The sequence below is a fragment of the Aulonocara sp. 'chitande type north' Nkhata Bay genome, linkage group LG5 (genome assembly GCF_057382095.1).
Source record: "Aulonocara sp. 'chitande type north' Nkhata Bay isolate Kocher_YH1m ecotype deep benthic linkage group LG5, A_spYH_male_GT1.1, whole genome shotgun sequence".
Classification (NCBI taxonomy): Eukaryota; Metazoa; Chordata; class Actinopteri; order Cichliformes; family Cichlidae; genus Aulonocara; species Aulonocara sp. 'chitande type north' Nkhata Bay.
In genome coordinates this window covers 26,500,050-26,520,624 of record NC_141348.1, presented here as the reverse complement: position 1 = coordinate 26,520,624, position 20,575 = coordinate 26,500,050, and the positions used below count along the sequence as shown (strand labels likewise).

General features: G+C 39.5%; 1 protein-coding gene across 2 annotated transcripts in view; it reads right to left on the bottom strand.

The window, feature by feature from the left end:
* Positions 1-2,727: 2,727 nt before the first annotated feature.
* The window catches only part of poc1a (POC1 centriolar protein A), a 51,322-nt gene continuing 33,474 nt past the window's right edge, over positions 2,728-20,575 (bottom strand). For both annotated transcript variants that reach the window (XM_086292596.1, XM_086292597.1), the window contains exons 10-11: positions 17,516-17,794; positions 2,728-3,690 (exon numbers count right to left, since the gene is read on the bottom strand). In XM_086292596.1, coding sequence (XP_086148722.1) covers positions 3,580-3,690; positions 17,516-17,794 — 390 coding nt within the window. In that variant the 3' untranslated portion in view covers positions 2,728-3,579. The remainder of the gene's footprint in view (positions 3,691-17,515; positions 17,795-20,575) is intronic.

Below are 20,575 nucleotides of genomic sequence, written 5' to 3'. Positions count from 1 at the left end.
TGCAATTAGCCTATCGTTCATTCATAATGGGGCCGGCATAAGGCATAAATATTAGCGAGTTTAAAAAATTGTTAAAATATCATTGCACAGTGTACGTACGTACATTAATTAACGTAAATGTAAGTTTAGTTTTAATGTTTAGAATTAAATTCCATAATGTTATGTACATGTACACGTATGTATGTATGCATGCCTATGTATGCTTTCTTCAGCCTCCACCAAGAACTTCGTTTTCAGCCAGCATCGCCTCGCTCAAAAGGCGATGGAAAAAGGTGCTTTGACTTACTTACAATTTTGACTTACGAAAGACCCTCTGGAACTAATTAATTTCGTAAGTCGGGGTTCCACTGTATTATTTTTTGATCAAGAAGCAAAATTACAGTTATTTACTTGTATTCCCGAACAGAGTGTTTGAATGTTGTGCTTGATCAATTTCCAAATCCCCAGAGAAGTCCAGTGTGCCGGCTCAAATCTTGGGCAATAGAAATGTGAATTTTGTTCTTTATTTCCAGAATTAAAAAAACAACATGATTTCCAGCTTTAAACTGATTTTTGAAGTTTTTTTTTTTGCTTTAAGTGGCCTAAGAAAATATCATAAATAAAATAAAAATACATTTCCTAAGCGCTGTAAGTAATCCCAATAAAAAAAAATGAAATAAAAGTATATGGTATAAAAACAGTGGAAACTTTAACCTCCAAAACACATCCAGTCTTAAAATAAGTCAAATGTGGTTAGCATCTCTGCTCTTTGTTCTTGAAGCTTATTTAAGTGTATTAACGGTTTATGATGTCAGTGAGAGTGGTCTTACTTTCAGTCGAGGGGTTCTGTCTCAGCTTTAAACACTGTGGTAACCCATTTATCAGAAAAGGGCTGATCACTGATTCAATCGCTGCTTCAAAGTGGGGCATAATTAGGTTGCAGTCAAATTACAGGCATTTTACACTGTCTGACATACTACACAACCCCTTTGATGTAATATTTTTCTAGATTTTCTTTTTTTTAGCAATCCAGGTTAGAAAGAAATAAAGAAAGCTTTGTTATTAGGTTATACATCTTTGGAAAATATCAACTGCTTTTTTAAGGTTTCTTTTATAAATTAGAAACTGTAATGTTTGTTTTTACCAAGCATTTCGATATTATTCTGTGAACCCCCTGCATGTGTCTCACTGGGCTGGTAAAAATGTACAATGCACCTAATTCCCTGGAAACTTTTGCACATTACACAACCTATAGTTTCCAGAATGCTGGGCTCTTCTGTGTTATTTTACTTCCTCACATCTGTTCTGAGTATTTTAGATCCTCAGACAACCTCTCTTTTATTTCCTGGAACTACAAACCTCCAGTTCCCCATCAGCTCATTAAGCAGTGACCACTATGCTGGGGAAATGACTATTTCAATATTTAGGATACATGCAACATATTGTAGTTCTAAGAATACCAAATGGTTTTAGATAGTTTGCATAATTTGTGTGGCGGGAAATTCTCCACCTGCTCCAAGAGGGCAGAGACATTTGGCAATCTGAGCCCATTGGTTATCATTTCTACATCATAAATCTGTCAGAATATAATGCGATGTTTGAGGAAAAAGAAAGCCTCGAGGAACAGGACAATGTAAAGACGTGACACGCTGAACTAGTAAAGCACTAAAACACACACTGACACATACACACAAAGAGCGGCGGCAACCACAGCACACCAGGAAAAACATATCCAGATGTTCTCCTCATAGGCTCACCAACCCCCTCCTACACACACACACACACACACACACACACACACACACACACACACACACACTGAAGCATAGCAGTTATTGAACCCACTCTTTTAGCCCCTCCTCTCTCGCACTGGTGCTCCTGGCAGGCTGTCTGGTTGAGGCCCATAGTAAAGGGAGTTGTTTTCTCTGGCTGGAGTGTCTCTCTGAGAGTGCGTATGTCTGAGCATGTGTGTGTGTGCATATATATGTGTGTCCCCGGGCCCCAGACAGGAAGGAAGAGAGTGGGCCCGGCATTGCAGCTCCAGAATTCCGGTTTTGTTTTTCTTCTTTTTCCATTAGTGCAGAGCCCGAGCCGGGTCTTAAAGAAACAGGCATTAATATTTTCCCTTCTCAATGGCACAGCCATGAGTCCTCCACAACGACCTCGAGATGACTCATTACTGTATATAATCATATTTCCAGTTTGTTGAATTAAAAAAAAAAAACCCAAAACACACACACACACAAAAAACAAAACAAAAAAAACCATGGATCTGTTCTTTGAAAAATCACAGTGTAAGTCTAAGCGCAGCCTCGGGCACATTTTCAATGAAGCATCTAAAAATAAAAATACTGATCCAGCATCAGCGCTCAGGTTACGTAAAATACTCGGGGGGGAACCGAAGAATTTTGGACACAAGCGGGGAAGGAGCATTCACCCCCATACTTTAAAAAAAATTAATCATCGCTCAAACTGTGGTAAAGAACGGGTTGAAAATTACTCGCCATGAGCAATGGATGACACCGCTCACAGCTCATGATCCTCACATTTCTGCTCAGCACAACAAAGACAGGGAAGTCATGACTTCTCTGGCAGTAACTTTAGCTCTCCCAACGAGAAAATGACCAGTCTCTTAGTAATAGCCTGTTACATTTTTTTTTCTACAAAGCTATAAAAATGGTACTCATTATAACGAAAAGGGAACCAGAAATATTTCATCACCTAACTTTGGCTTTCACGCCACACTTGAGAAGTGAAAACATTTATTAAAAGTCTGTTTTCAGTGGATAAAAGTTTTATTGACAGAACAAAAAGAACCAATGTAAAAAGCAGCATTACTTTAACATAAAATATGAGGTCTGGCATCATTTATAGTCACCATGAAAATCAACAACCTGTTATCTTTCAGTACATGCTGGAGGCACTAAAGAATGGTAATTTCAGTAAAAAAAACAAAAAACAAAACCTATCACCAGATGCATTGTGTAATTAAAATAGAAATAGTAATAAAAATGGCCTCAAGCTTGTCAGCTGGAAACATTCTCTCACCTTAAACTAAATAAAGGCACTGTGGGGGCTCTGTAAACGTTACCAGAGAACAAACGTCTTGAGTAACTGTCTTAACGCAACAGGATCATTGAGCCACATCCTTCCTTTCAAAAATGACAAATATGACTGATGGTTACACAAATATGCACTTTTCGGTGAAAAAAAACCCCCCAGTGGCTAATGGCCTCCTGCACAATATAGACTGGGTAAAAACATACACACTGTGCACAAGTGTCAACACCTGTACAGGCAGCCATTATGCTCAATCGCACACAGTGTGTCACAGCGGTAAAGTGGGGTCTTTTTGTCAGCAGGAAAGCGACTGCATGCTCAGCACTGCTGTACTGAAACTTTTCTAATATTCAACTCCTTCACTTCTCATATCTCTTTTCAACACAGCCAGACACAGTACATCAGCGGGAAGGCTCAGTGTGCATTTAAGGTTCAGTCCTTGCTTTCAGTGTGATCAAATGGCAACGGTGTATGGTGTTGATGCAACCACACTTCCCCCCTCCAACAACACAGATCAATGTGTCTCTGGTACCACTAACGTTAAGCCTCCTCGCTTCTCTGGAGATGTAGACCGATTTCCATTTGGTTCTCCAAACACTCCTTGAGCTTATCCTCCGTCAGCGTCAGCCGCTGCTCCAAGATCGAAACCGTCTGGAGGAAGAAGAGAAGACAGGAGAGGATAGGAACAAGACAAAGAAAGGAGGAAGGAGATGTATAAGAGAGAAAGAGCATGTCAGAGAGGGCTGCACAGCATCAGCCTGACAGTAATGACTATATAATGGTTGTGTTTGTGTGTGTTTGAGACAGATGTTGGGCGAGCAAAACAATCCAGCTGATTATCGTAGCAAAATCTGCTGCACGAACTGAAAACACTACAGTCTCTGTGTCTGGCACGCACTCTCTCTTGTTCTCTCTCTCACACGGTTGCATAAACACACTTACTCACACAGAGAGTACAAGAAACTAGCTTTCCGATTCAGGACGGGAATGTGTGGGCAGTGAGATCACAGTGCGACATACTTTTCTTTTGACCACCCTCCAACAGTGGCAGTAATTGTGGCGTATTTGTTCCCGTACATTCGAGCGCAGTGTCATCCGAGCCCATTTATGAGAGGGGCCACCAGGTGTAATTTCCAGAGGTGTCACCATTAAAATGAAGACACTGCTCAGCATGGGTGCGACTGACAATGTCGGAGGTTTTGTGTTAATGTGAGAACTCACATTAGACATTATGAACTTCATATCGGCTTCTGATATAAATGATGAAACGCTTAATTCTACTTTTTAAAAGTTTTTATATGACAAAAACCCCCAACTTCCAACAGCAGTCAGTAACAGCCTCAAAACTGCAATTCCAAAAAACCAACAAAAAATATGGATAAAAGACCCTCGGGGGAGTTATGAAACAGCAAGTCTGCTCGTCTACATGATCAGGCAAGAGTGAAACAACAAAATATTCGAAGGAAACCGGCATTTTTATCTCATCAGTGGCCACTGATGTTACTGAACCTGTTCTAAAAATTCTCAAGTGTAACATAGCTGCATGCACCAAAGAGGGGTCCAAGTGATTCAGCAGGGCTCAGTCGCCATGGCAACTTAATCTGGTCATGTTAAAAGCGTGACTTTGTGGACTGAAAGAACAAACATGTTTTTGCTTATTGTAGCACCTCCCAGTGGTCAAATTACTTTTTTTTTTTGGTATAATCTAATTATTTGGTTTGGTGTCAAAATAAATGACACAGTTGCTAAGATATGACCTCATTTCCTGTTTGGCAGCATTGCCGGAAAGAAGTTCAATCAGCTGTAAAATCGATTTGATCATCTAAAATCCACCTGAAAACTTGGCTGAAGAGTAAGGATGACAAATTTGGAAACCCTGTGGGTACACAGGCAGCTTTTCTAAAGTACAGACACACAGTCAGTGTACAACAAACAGGCTTAAAGCAGCAACATTGCCTGAAGAGATCTGACTGTACTCAACACAGAACTGAAAGAAACTAAAGATCAATAGCTGATGTCTTTGCTGTTCTCTCTGTGTGTGTGTGTGTGTGTGTGTGTGTGTGTGTGTGTGTGTGTGTGTGTGTGTCAGTGTGATTTTTCAGTGCACTGTTGTCTTTTCTTCATAGCTTCGCAAAATATATGTGAGGTCACTTTTACATTTCTAAAATTGTTTGTTCAGATATACATAAGTGTATTGCAATACATGTGTACTTTTATAACAATGTACAGTACAATTATGATACATTCGCTTAATTTCTACATTAATATCTGCAGGGCTTAAACTTAACTCTGACAAAACTCAGCACAAAAGCCTGCTCCATGTTTGTGCATCTCCAAGAAGGAAAAGAGTTAAATACAGAATTGGGTGAAAACATGATTCCATATACTTGGGAAATGCTGGATAACCCAGTATTTTGTCATGGTTTTAGCTTTTCCTAGAGACCGTCAGACCTGTGTAGTCATACAGAAGGTTCTCAAATGTACTAAAAGACAAAACCTAGTTAGCTCTTACACACACCTAACACACACCTTACACAACCCTACTGGATACAGGAAGGCTTTGAATCCTGGTTATTACAGTAATGCAACTGGATGAACTTTTCACCCACTGTGCTTTATCTCAATGACTTTCGGAGCTAAAATGGATTATGTATGAAGGAGAGTTCAAACACAGGTGGAGCACAGAGTGCAGCTCACTGCGCTAATGCTACAACAAAAACAAAACCCAGTTCTCCAACCAGTGGTAAAGCAGCCATACACTGTGTTTTTTATCTTCCCCTGCAAGCATAAAAACCTTGTTACAAAACTGTAATAAATGTCATTTAATGGATAATTAAACACAGGTCTTTTTTAAAGGCAAAAAGTCTCAGGAATCAAAAAAATAAGAGATAAACTACCTTCAAAATCATGTGGCAAAGTAGCCTTACCCAATCTCCAGTTTACTCTGGCATTCAAGTGCCTTTCATTCATTCAAATCAGCTGTGAATGCACTGAAAACATATATAGTTTTTGTTTTAAAGTCTAGATTTGTTTAATTCTTTTCGGTTTCTCTTTGCGGTTTGCCAAGCACTGTGAATGTCCTCTATGTTGGAAAAGCGCTACACAGACAAACAGCCCTTGGCTTGTAATTCTAACTATGAGGTGTAATAAACAAGGATATGAGTCTAAATATGATTCATAGAGATCTCCTTGGCTGTTTGCTTATTTTACAAAAGATAAGACGATGAAAAAAAGCAGGCAGAGCACCTTTTCTACTCCAACTGTCTTATAGAAAGTAAGCAGCATTTAAAAATCTTTTTGAAAAGACATCTGAGCTAAATGCTACAACATAGCTTCTTCTTTTCAAATCACGAAAAAAATGACAGTAATTCTGAATGAGTCTTCTGTAAACAGTTAAGTGGCAATCCTGCATCTCTTACATAACTGTTTTACTGAGCTAATGTTGCCTGGTGACAAACATAATCACAGCGACTAAGCAAATCTGGATGGAAGGGCTTGGCAACAGAATTTGGTTGAGGGCAGAAACAATCAAACAGTAAACACAACATCCCCAGACAGATTAGGCACTCTAGGTTTGGGCCAGTAAGAGCATGTAAGTATGTCAGCATGTCTCGACCTGTAATTGTACGGTATGCTGTGCTTTGTGCCAGTGAGGGCAATTTTGAAATTACTAAAAAGCAGCACAGAGATGAGTCACTCACAATATTTAGCAAAATGTAACCAGCAGTGGATGAGATGTGACACGCACATGGATAAATGAACAGGCACAATTAAAGACATGAGCAAAGATTTAACACACTACTGTACAAAACTCTTGAGCTTCCCCTTGTTTTTCATATTTTGCTTCTAAAGAGATGGACTTATATTCTTTTTAAAGTGGTCTTGAGCAACAGTTCTCCAAGTTTTTTGGCTCAGGCTTTCCAAAGTTTTTCCTTTGAACTTTGAATGGTTTTTCACTCATTTTCAGTCCAGTTCTCGCACTTGACCATTTTTAGAGGAATGTTGTTTTTTGTTTGTGTTTTAAGACACTAAACACTGACCTATGAATCATTCAAGCATGAAACGGCACCCAATGTAAGGGATGAACCAGTGTTGCGTCTACACATAGACAGGGAACCAGTTTGGTTCAGAACCAAAGGCACTTTTTGTTACTAGCAGCCTGTTGCAAAAACACAGAACTTGTTCCATTGGGGGAAAAAGGACTGAGGTATGCCAAGTGAATAGAGCTCAGGAGAGAGTTAAAACAGTGAGCGTCTCACGCTTTCTTTAAAACACAGTGGAGGCTCTGTCATGTCTTGGGGCTGCATTTGAGCCAGTGTTGCTGGGGATGTTTTTCAGAATTGATGGAATTGTGAAAGCCGAAGAAAAAGTACAGCCAGATATTGAGCCACCATGAGATATCATCTGGAAACACCTTGGCAGTGGCCTTATTTTTCAGCATGACAATGATCACACTGTCAACGCAGTAAAAGCATGCCTGGATAGAAAAATACACAATGACACACTATCAGTCATGGATTGGCCTTCCCCAGAGTTATTGAAGCAGTGTGGGATCATGTTGACAGAGAACAGAAGAAAAGGCAGCCAACATCCAAAGAAGAGCTCTGAATGTCCTTCAAGAAGCCTGGGGAGCTATTCCCGAAGCGTACATAAAGAAATAACCAGAAAGCTCACATATGTCGATGAATTGCTTCATCTATTTCCTATACAGAGAAATGAGGGATGGCTCAAGACCAGTTTTGGGAAGGTTACTTTTAAAATGTATTCCACTACAGATTACATGCCACAAAATATATTTTGTAACGTATTCCGTTACGTTATTCAATGAGAGTAACATATTCTGAATACTCTGGCCTTGAGGCGACTTTTGTTGTGATTTGGCGCTATATAAATAAAATTGAATTGAATTCTGGATTACAATATTTTATCAAGCTTTTTACAACTGCATGAATGTACTATTGCTGTGTGATTTATTACTATTACTGAAGGTTACTCGCCATACCAATAACAACTAGATTTTTAAATCTTAATACAAAATGAGCAATAGGGTGGACATTAGGTAAGGCTGCACTTTTAGCAGCGATCTCGTGTACAAAACTATTCTGCACGTATATAAAACAGGTCCGCGGCTCCGAACCGTAGTAAATGGACGTCTGGCTAATATGTCAGGTCCCGTGTCAGGCTCGTAACTGAAAACTAGCTTTACTTTGTTGTCTGGGTCAACTTTGCCTGCGAGAGACAGAGAGAGGCTTTGAAAGGCTGCTCCAATGGAACTTATCGTTTCAGAGAAAAACACGAAAAAAGTGTACAGTTGAGTCTTAATAGCTTACTTACAACTGGGCTACACTGCCTTCATATTAAATAATTTTTTGAACAATAATTTCGTCACGTCATTATGCGGGCTGCAAGTAGGGGTGATATAGGCCACGAGATTGAGACACAGGCTTTAGAGCCTCAATGCGTGTTTTGTTTGGGTTTCCACTGGCGTGGAATTACCAAAAATAGAGAGGGCATAGCCTGATATATGAAACAGGAAAAAATTGCAGTGTAATCCATTTATTTCAACAAAGTTACTGTATTCTGAACACCACCTTTTTAAACTGTAACTGTAACAGAATACAGCTACTCCTATTTTGTATTTTAAATACGTAAGGCTGGTACATGTACTCCGTTACTCCTCAACACTGCTCAACACTTTTGCACAGTCTTTCACTCTATCATTTGCTACAATTACGATATTGCTTAAAAATATGTGACTAAATGACATGTGTTGCTGGATAAGAAAACATTTTTTAAAATTCATCACCTGTCTTTTCAGTCTTATCATCGCAAGACCTAGATGATGTAGGATAAAGAAAGGATGTGAGCGGGTGAGAACAAGAGAGACTCGAGATGACTGCAGATGACTTAATCTACTTCATTTTGGCATGTGGAGAACAGGTGTTTCAGTGGTTGAGCAAATACCTGTGAAACCAAAACACTAACTCCATTTTCATGCAACGGTGTGACGAGTGGAAGGTATTTCATGCAGGCTCCCCACATCTATGTGGGTGTTAAATAAAGAGCTGAAGTCATGGTGCCTTGTCCAGACTAGCCCCAGTCCTGCTAACTATGGTAGCTCATTACAAACTCATCCTCCTCCTTTATGAACAACCTGAACACGTTAGTGGGGTTGACCATCCAAACTTTAAGTTTAAACTGTGTCCACGATAGAAACTCAGAGGCACTCTTTTTTTGTCAAATTTTTCTGATTTTTATTTTTTTAGAGGTTCAGTCCTGCAATTAATGCAGATGTTTGAGCTGACTTGCTCTTTAACTTGCCTCTGAACCTCGCCTCTTTTATGGTGCTTCCTAAAGCCCACTATAAAAGAGAAATAATAAATAAGCACCAATGCGAGGCTGTTTTTTTAAAAGAGGCTGTGCAGGTTTTCCCAGTTCTAAAACAACTCAAAACTTTGTCTTTCTATTATGAACCAAACGACTTTAGCTCAGAGAAGTTCCTACACGTTACAGAACTCCCATTTTAATCTCATCACTCCTCTGCTGACTCCACAGAGCTACAATATGAATAAACAAAAACATGTTGATGCAGGAACTGACAAAGACTATTAAAACGCTTAGTCTCTGATAGTCTAAGATACACATCACGAGGCACTGAGTTCAACACTGAGTGGGCGAGTAATGTTTTCTTTTGGGTAGTCAAACTAGATAAAATCTCCTGCTATTTCATGCGTCGTGTGAGATGTTGCATTTCTGCTTTCTCTCCTTCCGTCAACCTGCCTCCCCTTTCCAGATCAATACTACCCTAACCTGATATGGCTCCCTGTTTCTCAGCCAAGCCAGCTATTGGTGTCTCTCTGTGTGTGATTTTTGCACGTGTCCCCAGGCAGCGGCAACATAATACAGGCATCTAGTTTTCATGTGGAGTGGAAACCAAATCTTTATGCTCCTAAAAATAGAAAGAGCTGTTTTTCTTTCCTTTCCAGAACACATTATGTTCTCCAGTGCCCTGAGCATTACTGGGATCTTTTACAAAGTCTTTCAGGTTTGTTATGACCTGTGCTAGAAGAGTCTGAAAGTCAAAAGAAGGCAAACTAGTGCTGGTTCAAGGTGGAAAAGTTGATTCTTTCCTCTAAATGAGGTTATTAAATACACCACGACCACATGAAAAGAACAGGAAAAACATACATTAAAGTAGAAACTACAAAGTTTAAAGAAAGGAACAATAGCCCACAAAAGCTAAATGATGGGGATAAAAAGAAAATCAAATCACACTAATAATCAGCAGGTGTGGGGTGTGTATACATATCCTCATCTAAACCATTTTGTTGGCAGAAAGCCACCAAATAGCCCACCAGGTAAGACTAATGTTTGTAAGACAGCATAAAGCTCAAAGAGTAGGCAAAGGATTTTTTGTTTAAGAGACATGGCAAACTTTAACTCTATGTAAAAAGCAGGAGGACATGAGACTTTAAACATCTGTCTGTAAATCATGTTATGAGACACGTGTTTTGCTACTTATTATCACTAAATGAAAGGATTAATTTGGCTGTAGGTCAGGTGGTAGTGTGGGTCATCTACTAATTGGAGGTTGGTGGTTCGACGCCTGGCTGCTCCAGTCTTGGAGAGTGCAAAACACTGAACTCAAAGTTTTTCTGAGATGCGTTCATTGGAGTGTGAATGTTAGATAGGAAGCACTTAGACACAGAAAAAATTACCTGAATGGATGTGCATGAGGCATGCTGTATAAAGCGCTCTGAGTGCTCCAGTAGAGGAGAAAAGTGCTACATAAGAAACAGCCCATTCACACTGACCTGCAGAATCCTGAATTACATTCAGTGACATATAATTCACAGTTTCTTTGAAAAAAACAAAAACAAAATCATCATCCATCCATTTTCTTCTGCTTATCCAGTTCAGAGTCATGGCAGGAGTGGAGCTGGAGCCTATCTCAGTTGTCTGAGGGCAAGAGGCGTGGTACACCTATATATATGAAACTACAGCCTGACTATTTTACGTGTCCATCAACTGCTAGTTGTTTTTAATCCTAACACGCATTTGTTCCTTATAAGCAAAGTATGACTTCTTGACTTATGGTCAAAAATGTGTTATGTAAGTCTTAGCGCCCTTGATCTTTGACCTTAAAATTCAAAAAAAGTTCATCTCTGAGTATAAGTCCACATTCCTGCCAAAACTTCTTCCACCAAAGAAGATCCTGCCAGGTGTTCCTGACATATCAGGGTGATGGACAGGACTGAAATAGATGAAGAGATGAAGGGATGAAAGCACAACCCCAAAGCATATTGCCTTCGGACATGGGTGTTGACGGCCCCTAACCATCTCTCAGAGTAAACTGATGGCTTAACATGCACTTTTTTTTAAATGTAGGAGTCCTGAATCTAAGGGATAAGGTTCAGAGCAATACAACATATGCTAATACTTTTAACATTTTTTTAGGCAAAGAGTCAGCTAAAAAAATAAAATAGTATATTTAAGATTTTAACAAATACAAGTTTATTAATACGACACTAAATTACTGGTACCAAAAAGCAAATACTGGCCTGTATACTGACACAATATTGTTGTTAACAGACTGCAAAACATGAATACAGCCATTCCTTATCCCAAACCCAGTTTAACCTTTACAAGTGTACATCTGTTCTCTATTAAAATCAGTTTAAATTCATTTGATTATTTCCCTGAGATACTCGAGGTAGTAAATCGAGCCTGTCATGAGCAGCTCTCAGCGACATGGCATAATTTTCATCTTATAAATCAGATTTCTTCAAGTTCCTCATTATCAAAAATACTGGAAAGAATTTAAATTCCTCAGAAAGAGAAAAATAAAGGTTTCCTTAGAGAACAGCGGTTTATGTTCGAGAGGCCATTCTTCACAGAAACTGATTAAAAATATTGTGAGAAAGTGCTCTCAGGGAATTTACAGTCCATTAACATGTTCCTTTCACATTCTCCTAATATTCCTTAGAGCTTCAGTTTAGCGTCTTTAACATCAATTCTGTGCTCATGGTCATGTGGCCGTAAATGTACAAACACAACACTGATCAAAAACTAAGAAAATGTAAAAAGAAATAGAATAAGGTTAGTTAACGAAGAGTAAAAACTAAAACTGAGACTGTCAATAGATTTTAACCATCTTATATCAGTTTCTGGACACACATTATTTTTCTGTTCCTGAACATGATCTCTCTCCAGTCTCATATGAACACATTCATGTTCACAGACACAAATTTTTTTTTTTTACTTTTCTTACTTACTTAAAAAAGTCCATATGTTCCATGTGTTGGAGGGCGGGGCGGGGGTTGGTGGTGCAGTGAATCACTTTTGCTACTCACACCAGAGATCCAAGTACAACTCAGACATGTCACCGATTTTCATAAATCATTTGTATTATTTTTTAATATGTTATTAAATCACAACAAATCACACGGAAAGATTTGGTTAGTGCAAACAACTTAGATTTAGAAAAAGCTCATCGTTTGGTCTAAAGTACTTCTTCTTTTAAAGCTCTGTTTTCTTGGTTGCCATAGCGATACACTGTCTGGACAACAAACCTCCCACAGATACAAACTATACTTACTTCCTTACATTACTTAGAAATTTGTGCCGACTGTCAGGAAAAATAAAAACAGTAGAATTCACTTCCATAAACACAAACAAACAGACTGACTATGTCATATTTTGCTATGAAGCTGAACTCGATGGACAAACACGTAGAATAAGCAGAGAAAGAAAAATGTCATACAAAGAAGAGAACAGTTAACATGATAGCCATGAAATAATGTATCCTAATGTAAAGCCAGTGTATTAAAAAATCTTCCTGGAGATACAAGAAAAGGGCTGTTATAGGCTGTTTCCAAATAAATTTAATTTTCCAAATATCTGAAAGCCAACTGCAGGCTTTAATTGACTTTTTCATACTGATCCTTTTCTTTATCCATTTCATCTGTCTATTTACTTGTTATTTAGACTGTCTGATTTTAAAAGGAGGTGGAAAATATGGCACATTATATGTAAATGTGACCTGATTTCAGCACAGATAAAAATTTAAAAAATAAATTAAGAGCGAAGAGAGGAGAGAGAAAGCGTTATGGCAGCTGAGAAATGGGAGGGGGCAGACAAGAGAAAAGCAGCTAACACAGCAGACTCTGAGCCTTTGGAAGATTCGGTTTAATGTTGAATTATTCATCATCTTTCCTCCCGGTCTCCTCAAGTATTAGAGTTACAAAGAAATGTAATGGTGAAAAACAGTGCTCGAAAAAAGATTTATAACGGAGTAGGACTATAGTGCCGAAATAAGTAATGTTGCCTTGTCAGTCGAATCTCCAGAGGATGGGCGGCAGTAGCTAAATTACACTTTGAACTAGCTAAGAAAGTAATACGAGCACCTTAGATTGTTTCAGGTCACATCTCTTTTCAACGACCAACGACTGAGCCTGCCTCAGACTTACTTTTTGTCCGGCTGCATTTAACATTGCATGTGCGCAGAGTCAAAGTTAAAAAAAATATTGGTCCAAGTGCTAACCCTCAGACTTCTAGTAGATACATGTATGGTCTTAATTTCACATTGCCACCCGCCTGGCAACGTGACAATACCCCATCAGGCATTTACAGATGAATGAATTCAAGCCATTTCCTTCATCTTTTTCAAACTTTGCACACGTTCCAAAGCCTTCCACGTTAAGACCTGTTAACTAAAATTGTTCTTCTTTCCATTTTCTGCATTTCTTGAGATTCTTTTCATTTGGCTTTTAACATCAGCCTCAAAAAGACTACTCTGAGTGTGACTTTGTGTGAATAAAGAAGGAAAACTTACATAAGTACTATAATTGAGTGCAAGAGTACAAGTTTGCAGCCCTGTGGAAAAACTAATACACCTTTACTGCTTCCATAGGAATTCAGAGGGTAAGTAGCAGCCAGGTGCTTCTAATCAAATTCACTTGATTAACATCATCAAGGAAGTGTGAGCACCTCTATAAAAGCTGAAGTCTGGTTAGTTTGCATTAATGTGTATGTTAACATAATGCTATCCCAAGGTCAAACGGTGCATTGCCCCTTTTAGCATGTTAAATGTTAAAGTTTGTGACAGTACAATTTGTGCAGGACAAAGCCTTTTCTCTCTAAAAAGAACATGGCAGCATGGCTTTGCTTTGCGAAGCTGCATCTGAACAAAAGACAAGAGTTGTGGAACAACGTTCTTTAGATGGACGAGATCGGAGTAGAGATGTTTGATTGTATTGCGGGCCGCATTTTTAGCAAACACCTCATATCATTTATTTGGCAAAACAGCTAAAAAAAAGGAGCAGAAATTACAGGTTATTTAGCAGTGGTTGGTATATACCACATGACCACAATGTCCATGATTTTACTGCTGGCCATCCAGACCTTGTTACATAATATACTGCCCTATTTTCTCCTTTTCGCAGTCACTGCCTATATCTTTATAACAAATCACAGGCTTAATATGGTGTGAAGACAATGACTCTGTTCTGGAAATAATTGTAACTATTTGGGAAGGCCATTTTTTCCCAGTAACACCCAGAAAAAAGTAAGAAAAAACTTACAGAAACCAAGATGCATTTCCTCTAACAATATCTAGTCCTAGAAATGACATTGCTCATGTTTCCACTAACCAAGAATGAAACAAATTTTCAAGAGAGCCGAATAGCAAACCAGATGCAGATGGTCCATCTGGTATCGGGGCTGGGGTACAGTAGGCTTGAAAGAAAAGGCTGGCACCACCCCCTGGGAGGGGTCAGCTAGCTGCCTGGCAGTTCCTGCCCAATATTAAACGCTCCCACATGGTGAACTACAGTTTGAAGCTCAAGAAAGGATAGGTGAAAGAGCCAGCGCGAACCCTTTGACAGAAACACACGGATACAAGGAGTGTTTCTGTGTCTCTGCAAGGCCATTAAGTATTTACACTTACTATGCAAGAGTAAGTGCTGCTAGCACGCATATATGAATGATGTATTTTCCTCAGAGTGCACAAGCTCGGAGCTGAAACACTGCATCGAGTACAGAGAAAGACCAAACATCTTTCTGCTGTCTCAGCTCCATCTCATTCAACTCTTTACATCTGTGTCCTCTCGGTGCCCTATTTCTTCTCTGCTGCCTCTTCCTCATTATTTTAGTCTCCTTTTTTCAACCACATGACTAGGGATGGGTATTGTTTAGGTTTTATCCGATACCAGTACCAAACCGGTACTTTTGAAACGGTGCCGGTGCTCAAACGGTGCTCGAACCGGTGCTTAAAGAATGGAGAACACACACTTTGTCTAAAAACCTCTTATGTTTAGCTGTTTTTTTGTAAAAAGATAACAATGTTAGCCTTTTCTGCAGCTATAGGGGATATATGGTATCACTATTGGCTGGAAGCAGTGCTTAATCAATGGAAAAAACACAAACTTTGTCCAAAAACCTCTCATGTTTAGCTGTTTTCCACTTTTTCCATTTTAGCCTTTTTGGCCAGGGTGAAGGGAGTATCTGCCATCAAACAAGAAGACAGCCGCATGTAACTACGATGATGTTTGCTAGTTCACCTTACATGCATTAATGTAATAACGTGGTTAGCCTACTCAATGTAAATTACACATGAACAACAGTAAGCTACTCACGCAGAGAAGAACGGCTGCTGCTGCCATCATCATCCGTCATCATTTCTGCTACACTGGCAGGGCTACGGGCCAGGACTCTCCTCTTCGAGTTCTTGGGGGATGTTGCTAACTCCAGGTCCGATAACAGGCACCACACCCGCAGTAGATGTGCACGGTGTGAGGTCTCGCAGCAAGCTATCAAATATGGCGCATTTCTCGGTTTAAAAAAAAAAAAAAAAACCCGCTATGTGTCGCCAGGTGTTTCATCAGATTCTTGGTGTTACCTTCTTTGCATAATATCAGCTTAAAGCACTTGTTGCAGGCTGCTGAGTTTGCATCTTTTGCTGTGAAGTACAGCCAGACTTTGACCGCTTCGCCTTGGGCATTTTTAATCTGTAGCTCTGCTCTAAAAGAACGTACGTACCTGGGCCCGCCTACAATCCTTGGAAAGGTAAAATGATAGGCTAGAATTCAAAGTGTATGACATCTCAGGGAAATAAAGCACCGAAATAAAGCACCGAAATGTGCGTTGCTTTTCGGTCTGGTTACTACCGTTTATGTCAGATACCGGTACCCATCCCTACACATGACAAGTTGTTTCTCTCACCTGCTGTCTTTGTACCTTGAACAATTTTATTCTGTTTAAATACTTTAAAACTCTTTTTTTTGTGCCACAGGCAGAAAGAAAGTTTCTTGTTTCTGTATTTTTGTCTTGCTGTGTTGTGTTCCTATCAAATTAAACAGAGCTACAGGCATTTCATTTAATACTGTTTAAGTTCGCCTGCAAAAAGTTTCAAGTGAAAATTATAGATAAACTTTTTGCAGAGCCTTAAATTGTTTCTGACATTTATTCCCTGTGGCCTTTCAGTGTCCATCACTAATCGCATTTGTGTAGTTAAAAAAAAAAAAGACAACAAAAAAAGGACATATATTGATAACAAACAGAGCTTGCGGAGTTTAAATTGGTTACTCCTCTTTGTCAGCTCTTCCTTAGTGATCTATTTTTAGTCCTCCAGGCTCCGGTCTGGCCTTCACCAGATACAGAAAAACCTATGGTGTCTAAAAGGTAAATGGACAGGTTCTTGTATATTGCTTTTCTACTCTATTTTACTCTTTATAAACATATGTCTCACCCACTCACACACATATTCATACAAGCACTTTCTTCTACGTCTAAGTGCTTTCTGTGTAACGTGTACACACACACACACACACACACACACACACACACACACACACACACACACACACACTCCAATCATCGCATCAGGAGCAGCTCGGGTATCAGTATTATGTTCAAGATACTGTACTTTGGCAAGCAGACCGCAGCACCCAGGAATCAAAGGGAAGCCAGGAATTGCATATATAACCCTTGTATTAAAAAAAAGGGCTTATATAGAGAGGAAATTGATGGCAATGACCAAATGAATATAAAGGACAGATTTCACAAACAAACCAGAGCTTACTCACATCACAGAGACACAGTTTTTCTCAGCTGCCAGACTTTAGCCATACAGCAAGTTTCTTTTTTTTAAGCTTTTGCTTTAGAGGATGTTAAGTACAATTACATTTTGGAGCCCAATCTTAAACAGCTAATGCACAGATCCCCAGTCACCTTCTGTAGAGAATAACTGCTAAAATACTGAAACATAACAATAAATGTGAGGAATAAAACTAAACATAACTGCACAGCATTAGAAAACCAAACAACACTGTGAGGTTGTGGTGGGTTTTTTATGCTTCTTTAATGTCTCTGTACTGCAGGCTGTAAAGTAAATGATGCTTTTGTTCTGACGAGTGTGAGTAGGAGGCACAAAGTACAGTACACTCTGTCATGAAAGACCAGGACTACTTCTGCTTACCTGAGTGAGAATATCCAGTTGGCCTATAATGTGTTCCAGGGTGTTGGCTAGACCAGGTGGGACCCCTCCATCTGAAGCATGGGACTGTGCTTGACCCTGGGGTGAATGCTGCGGTAAACTCTGTGTTTGTGTCTGATGGGCAGTGGAGGAACTGATGCTGAGGCTTCCATTGGCATGGGAATGAGATGCTCTGCTCTGGATGCCAATCTGTCTGTAGCTCTGAGTGTGGGCAGCAGTTTGAGAGTCCTGCCTTTTAAAATGCTGAGCTGGATCAGAGGTCTGGAAACAAAGAGGACAGTGAGAGCTGTTAGAAACTTTGATATCTTGGATGTGTCCCTGTTGGGAAAGGGAGAATCTTTTCTGTTGTAGATTGTGCAATCTTTTAAAAAAGTTTAAATTACTTCGTGAAAACAAAATTGCTGCTCTGGTTGGCAGAAAAAAGTTTTAAATTAGAGACAATCGATGAATCGCCTACATCAAGTGGCAACAGCGGTAATATTAAATATTACATTTCCTGACAAAAATAAATCAACAAATATTTATATCAATGCAGGCTGAGTTTTTGCTCAATGTCGGATATTTGTCATGCATATTTACAGTAAAAGGGACCTCCCACAAAAAACACCACCTTATCTATACCTTTATGAAAACTGTTCTTGAGCTGAAATGAAGGCTACATGAAGTTTGGACGTCTATACCCATTGACTCTGCAGAAAGTTTGTGACCTCCGCGCACTATGCACCTCAGCATCTGCTGACCCCACTGCTGTTGTTCGCAATAGCTTCCACTCTGTTATAATACTAGGGTATTTCAAGATGGGACTTGTCGCATAAGTGGCATTCTATCACGATGCCACGCTGGAATTCCCTGATCCCCTAAGAGCGACCCATTCATTCACAAATGTTTGTAGAAGCAGTCTGCATGGCTAGGTGCTTGATTGTATACAGCTGTGGCCATGGAAGCGATTGAAACCACTGAATTCAACGATTTGGATGTATCTGTGAATACCTTTGGCAACATAGTGTAATTAAATAAACAAACAAACAAACACCCAATGACTAGACCCCTCATCGTCCCCCTAGTTGACTGGCAAAATCTTTGGTCATGGGCAGACTTAGAGCTCATTTGGAGCTTAAAGGGCTTAAACATTACAGTCTGAATGGAAACCAGTGTTGACTCACTGCTTCACACACACACACGCACACACACACGTGTGCACACACACGCCCACACACACAAAAGCTAAGTCTGTCGGCCTGCGTTGTGATTAATTCAATGAGGTACAAACACATGAAGCTCGGTGACCACATCTCTCCATCACCATGTCTACATGACTAAATTTGTCCACACATGTATACGTTTCATTATATTTCTGTCTGCCTTTGCAGACCTCTGACTGATTGCGTACACGTGTGTGTGTCTGTGTTTATGTATATATTGTGTCACCTGTCCTCCATCCCAGTGAGAGAGACAAAAAGTGTTTACCTCATCACACATGCAGACTGAAGCCTATTCACATTCAGCTCAAAATGTCAAACTGTGTTGTTCCTAAATGAGTGGAGCTGTCAGCGATTGCTTGGCTCATCACATCTGCCACAGACGTAGCTTATAAGAACAGCTAGAATAAAATGAGCATGGGTTCCCTGCAGTCATGTACAAAGAGTCCAGGAGATGATCCTTGAGTGAGTATGACACATGGACAGACAGGTCCATGTGTCATACTCACAATATCAGAAACATCATGCAAAGTTACTGTTGAAAAAGTGGCAGTGAGAGAAACTGTATAAAAGTCAGTAAAATATGATACAGGTAGCCCACGGATAGTGCGCCGCAAGATAAAACAATATGTAGAAGCTGTTACAGGCTGAGATTTTAAATTGCAGAAGAAGAACCCTCATCAACAATATTAACAGTTAATTGTAGCTTGTTTATACACAGGATATTTGATTTAGTCATTTTTAAAATGATTTAGCGCCTGTTAATCATATAGTTTGACAAATTTGCACTTTTTCCAGCTTGTTTCACCACCTGATGGGATTCACCAACATTTTTCGATAAATCTGCCGCCATGCAGCCGCGGCTCTCTGAACTGTTCAGTGTGTGGGCAGAGAGCAGAGCAGCAGCACATTCGGCATCATAAAAAAAACAGAGAGAAGCATGAATGAGCTGCAAATGTGTCTTTTTGATTAATCGCTAATCTTGATAGATGGGTGTAGTAGATTAAGTGCATTCCAGGGTTTATATCCTATCTGTCCTTCCACAGGCTGCATGGAAGTATCACTGTATTTTCATAAGTTTTAAAGCTTATGTATGCATGTGGGCGGCAATGCTATTGCTAAAACTATAAATCAGTCTGCTAACTCAACATGCTCTTCATCTAACGAGAAGTCGGGGAAAACCCCATTATTGCAAATGTACATGCAAGTACATGTAAATGTGCGCATAAACATGGTAACCATCCTCCTAATGAATCACCTGGAGTGGAAAAACCAACAGTGGAAAATTTCCTGAGGCCAAATTAAACTGTTAGTCTGACACAGCCAGCCATCAATATACCTCACAAGCTGCATAGAAAAAAAATACACACACCTCTCTCTCGCTCACATACTCACATACATACATACATACTCACATACTTACATACATGTGTGTATATATATTTTATTATTTAACTCCCTGTAACATGTCTAAATAGTATATTTTACCATTGCAATGCTTTGGTTTTTTTTACCTGCCACTCCAAGACGTCTCTGGATCGCTTTACAAGTGCTTCAACTTTAGCTGCTGCGCATTTGACAAAATAAGTGAGCAAAGGTGCTAATTTGTGCTAAATGGCGACCCATAAAATGTTTCCCCCTGTGGCACAATGTTTATATGAAAATCAGTCTACAAAAGTGCAATTTTCCTCATTTGCAAGTCCTGTGACTTTGACTATGACCTAATCAAACACACCTTAAGCCGTAGTAAGTGAAAAGTTGAATATATATTTTTAACTTTTGTTCATTTTGTTAGCTATCCCTGCTGCCACTGGGTAATAAGCAGCAACCTGAACAAGTCGGC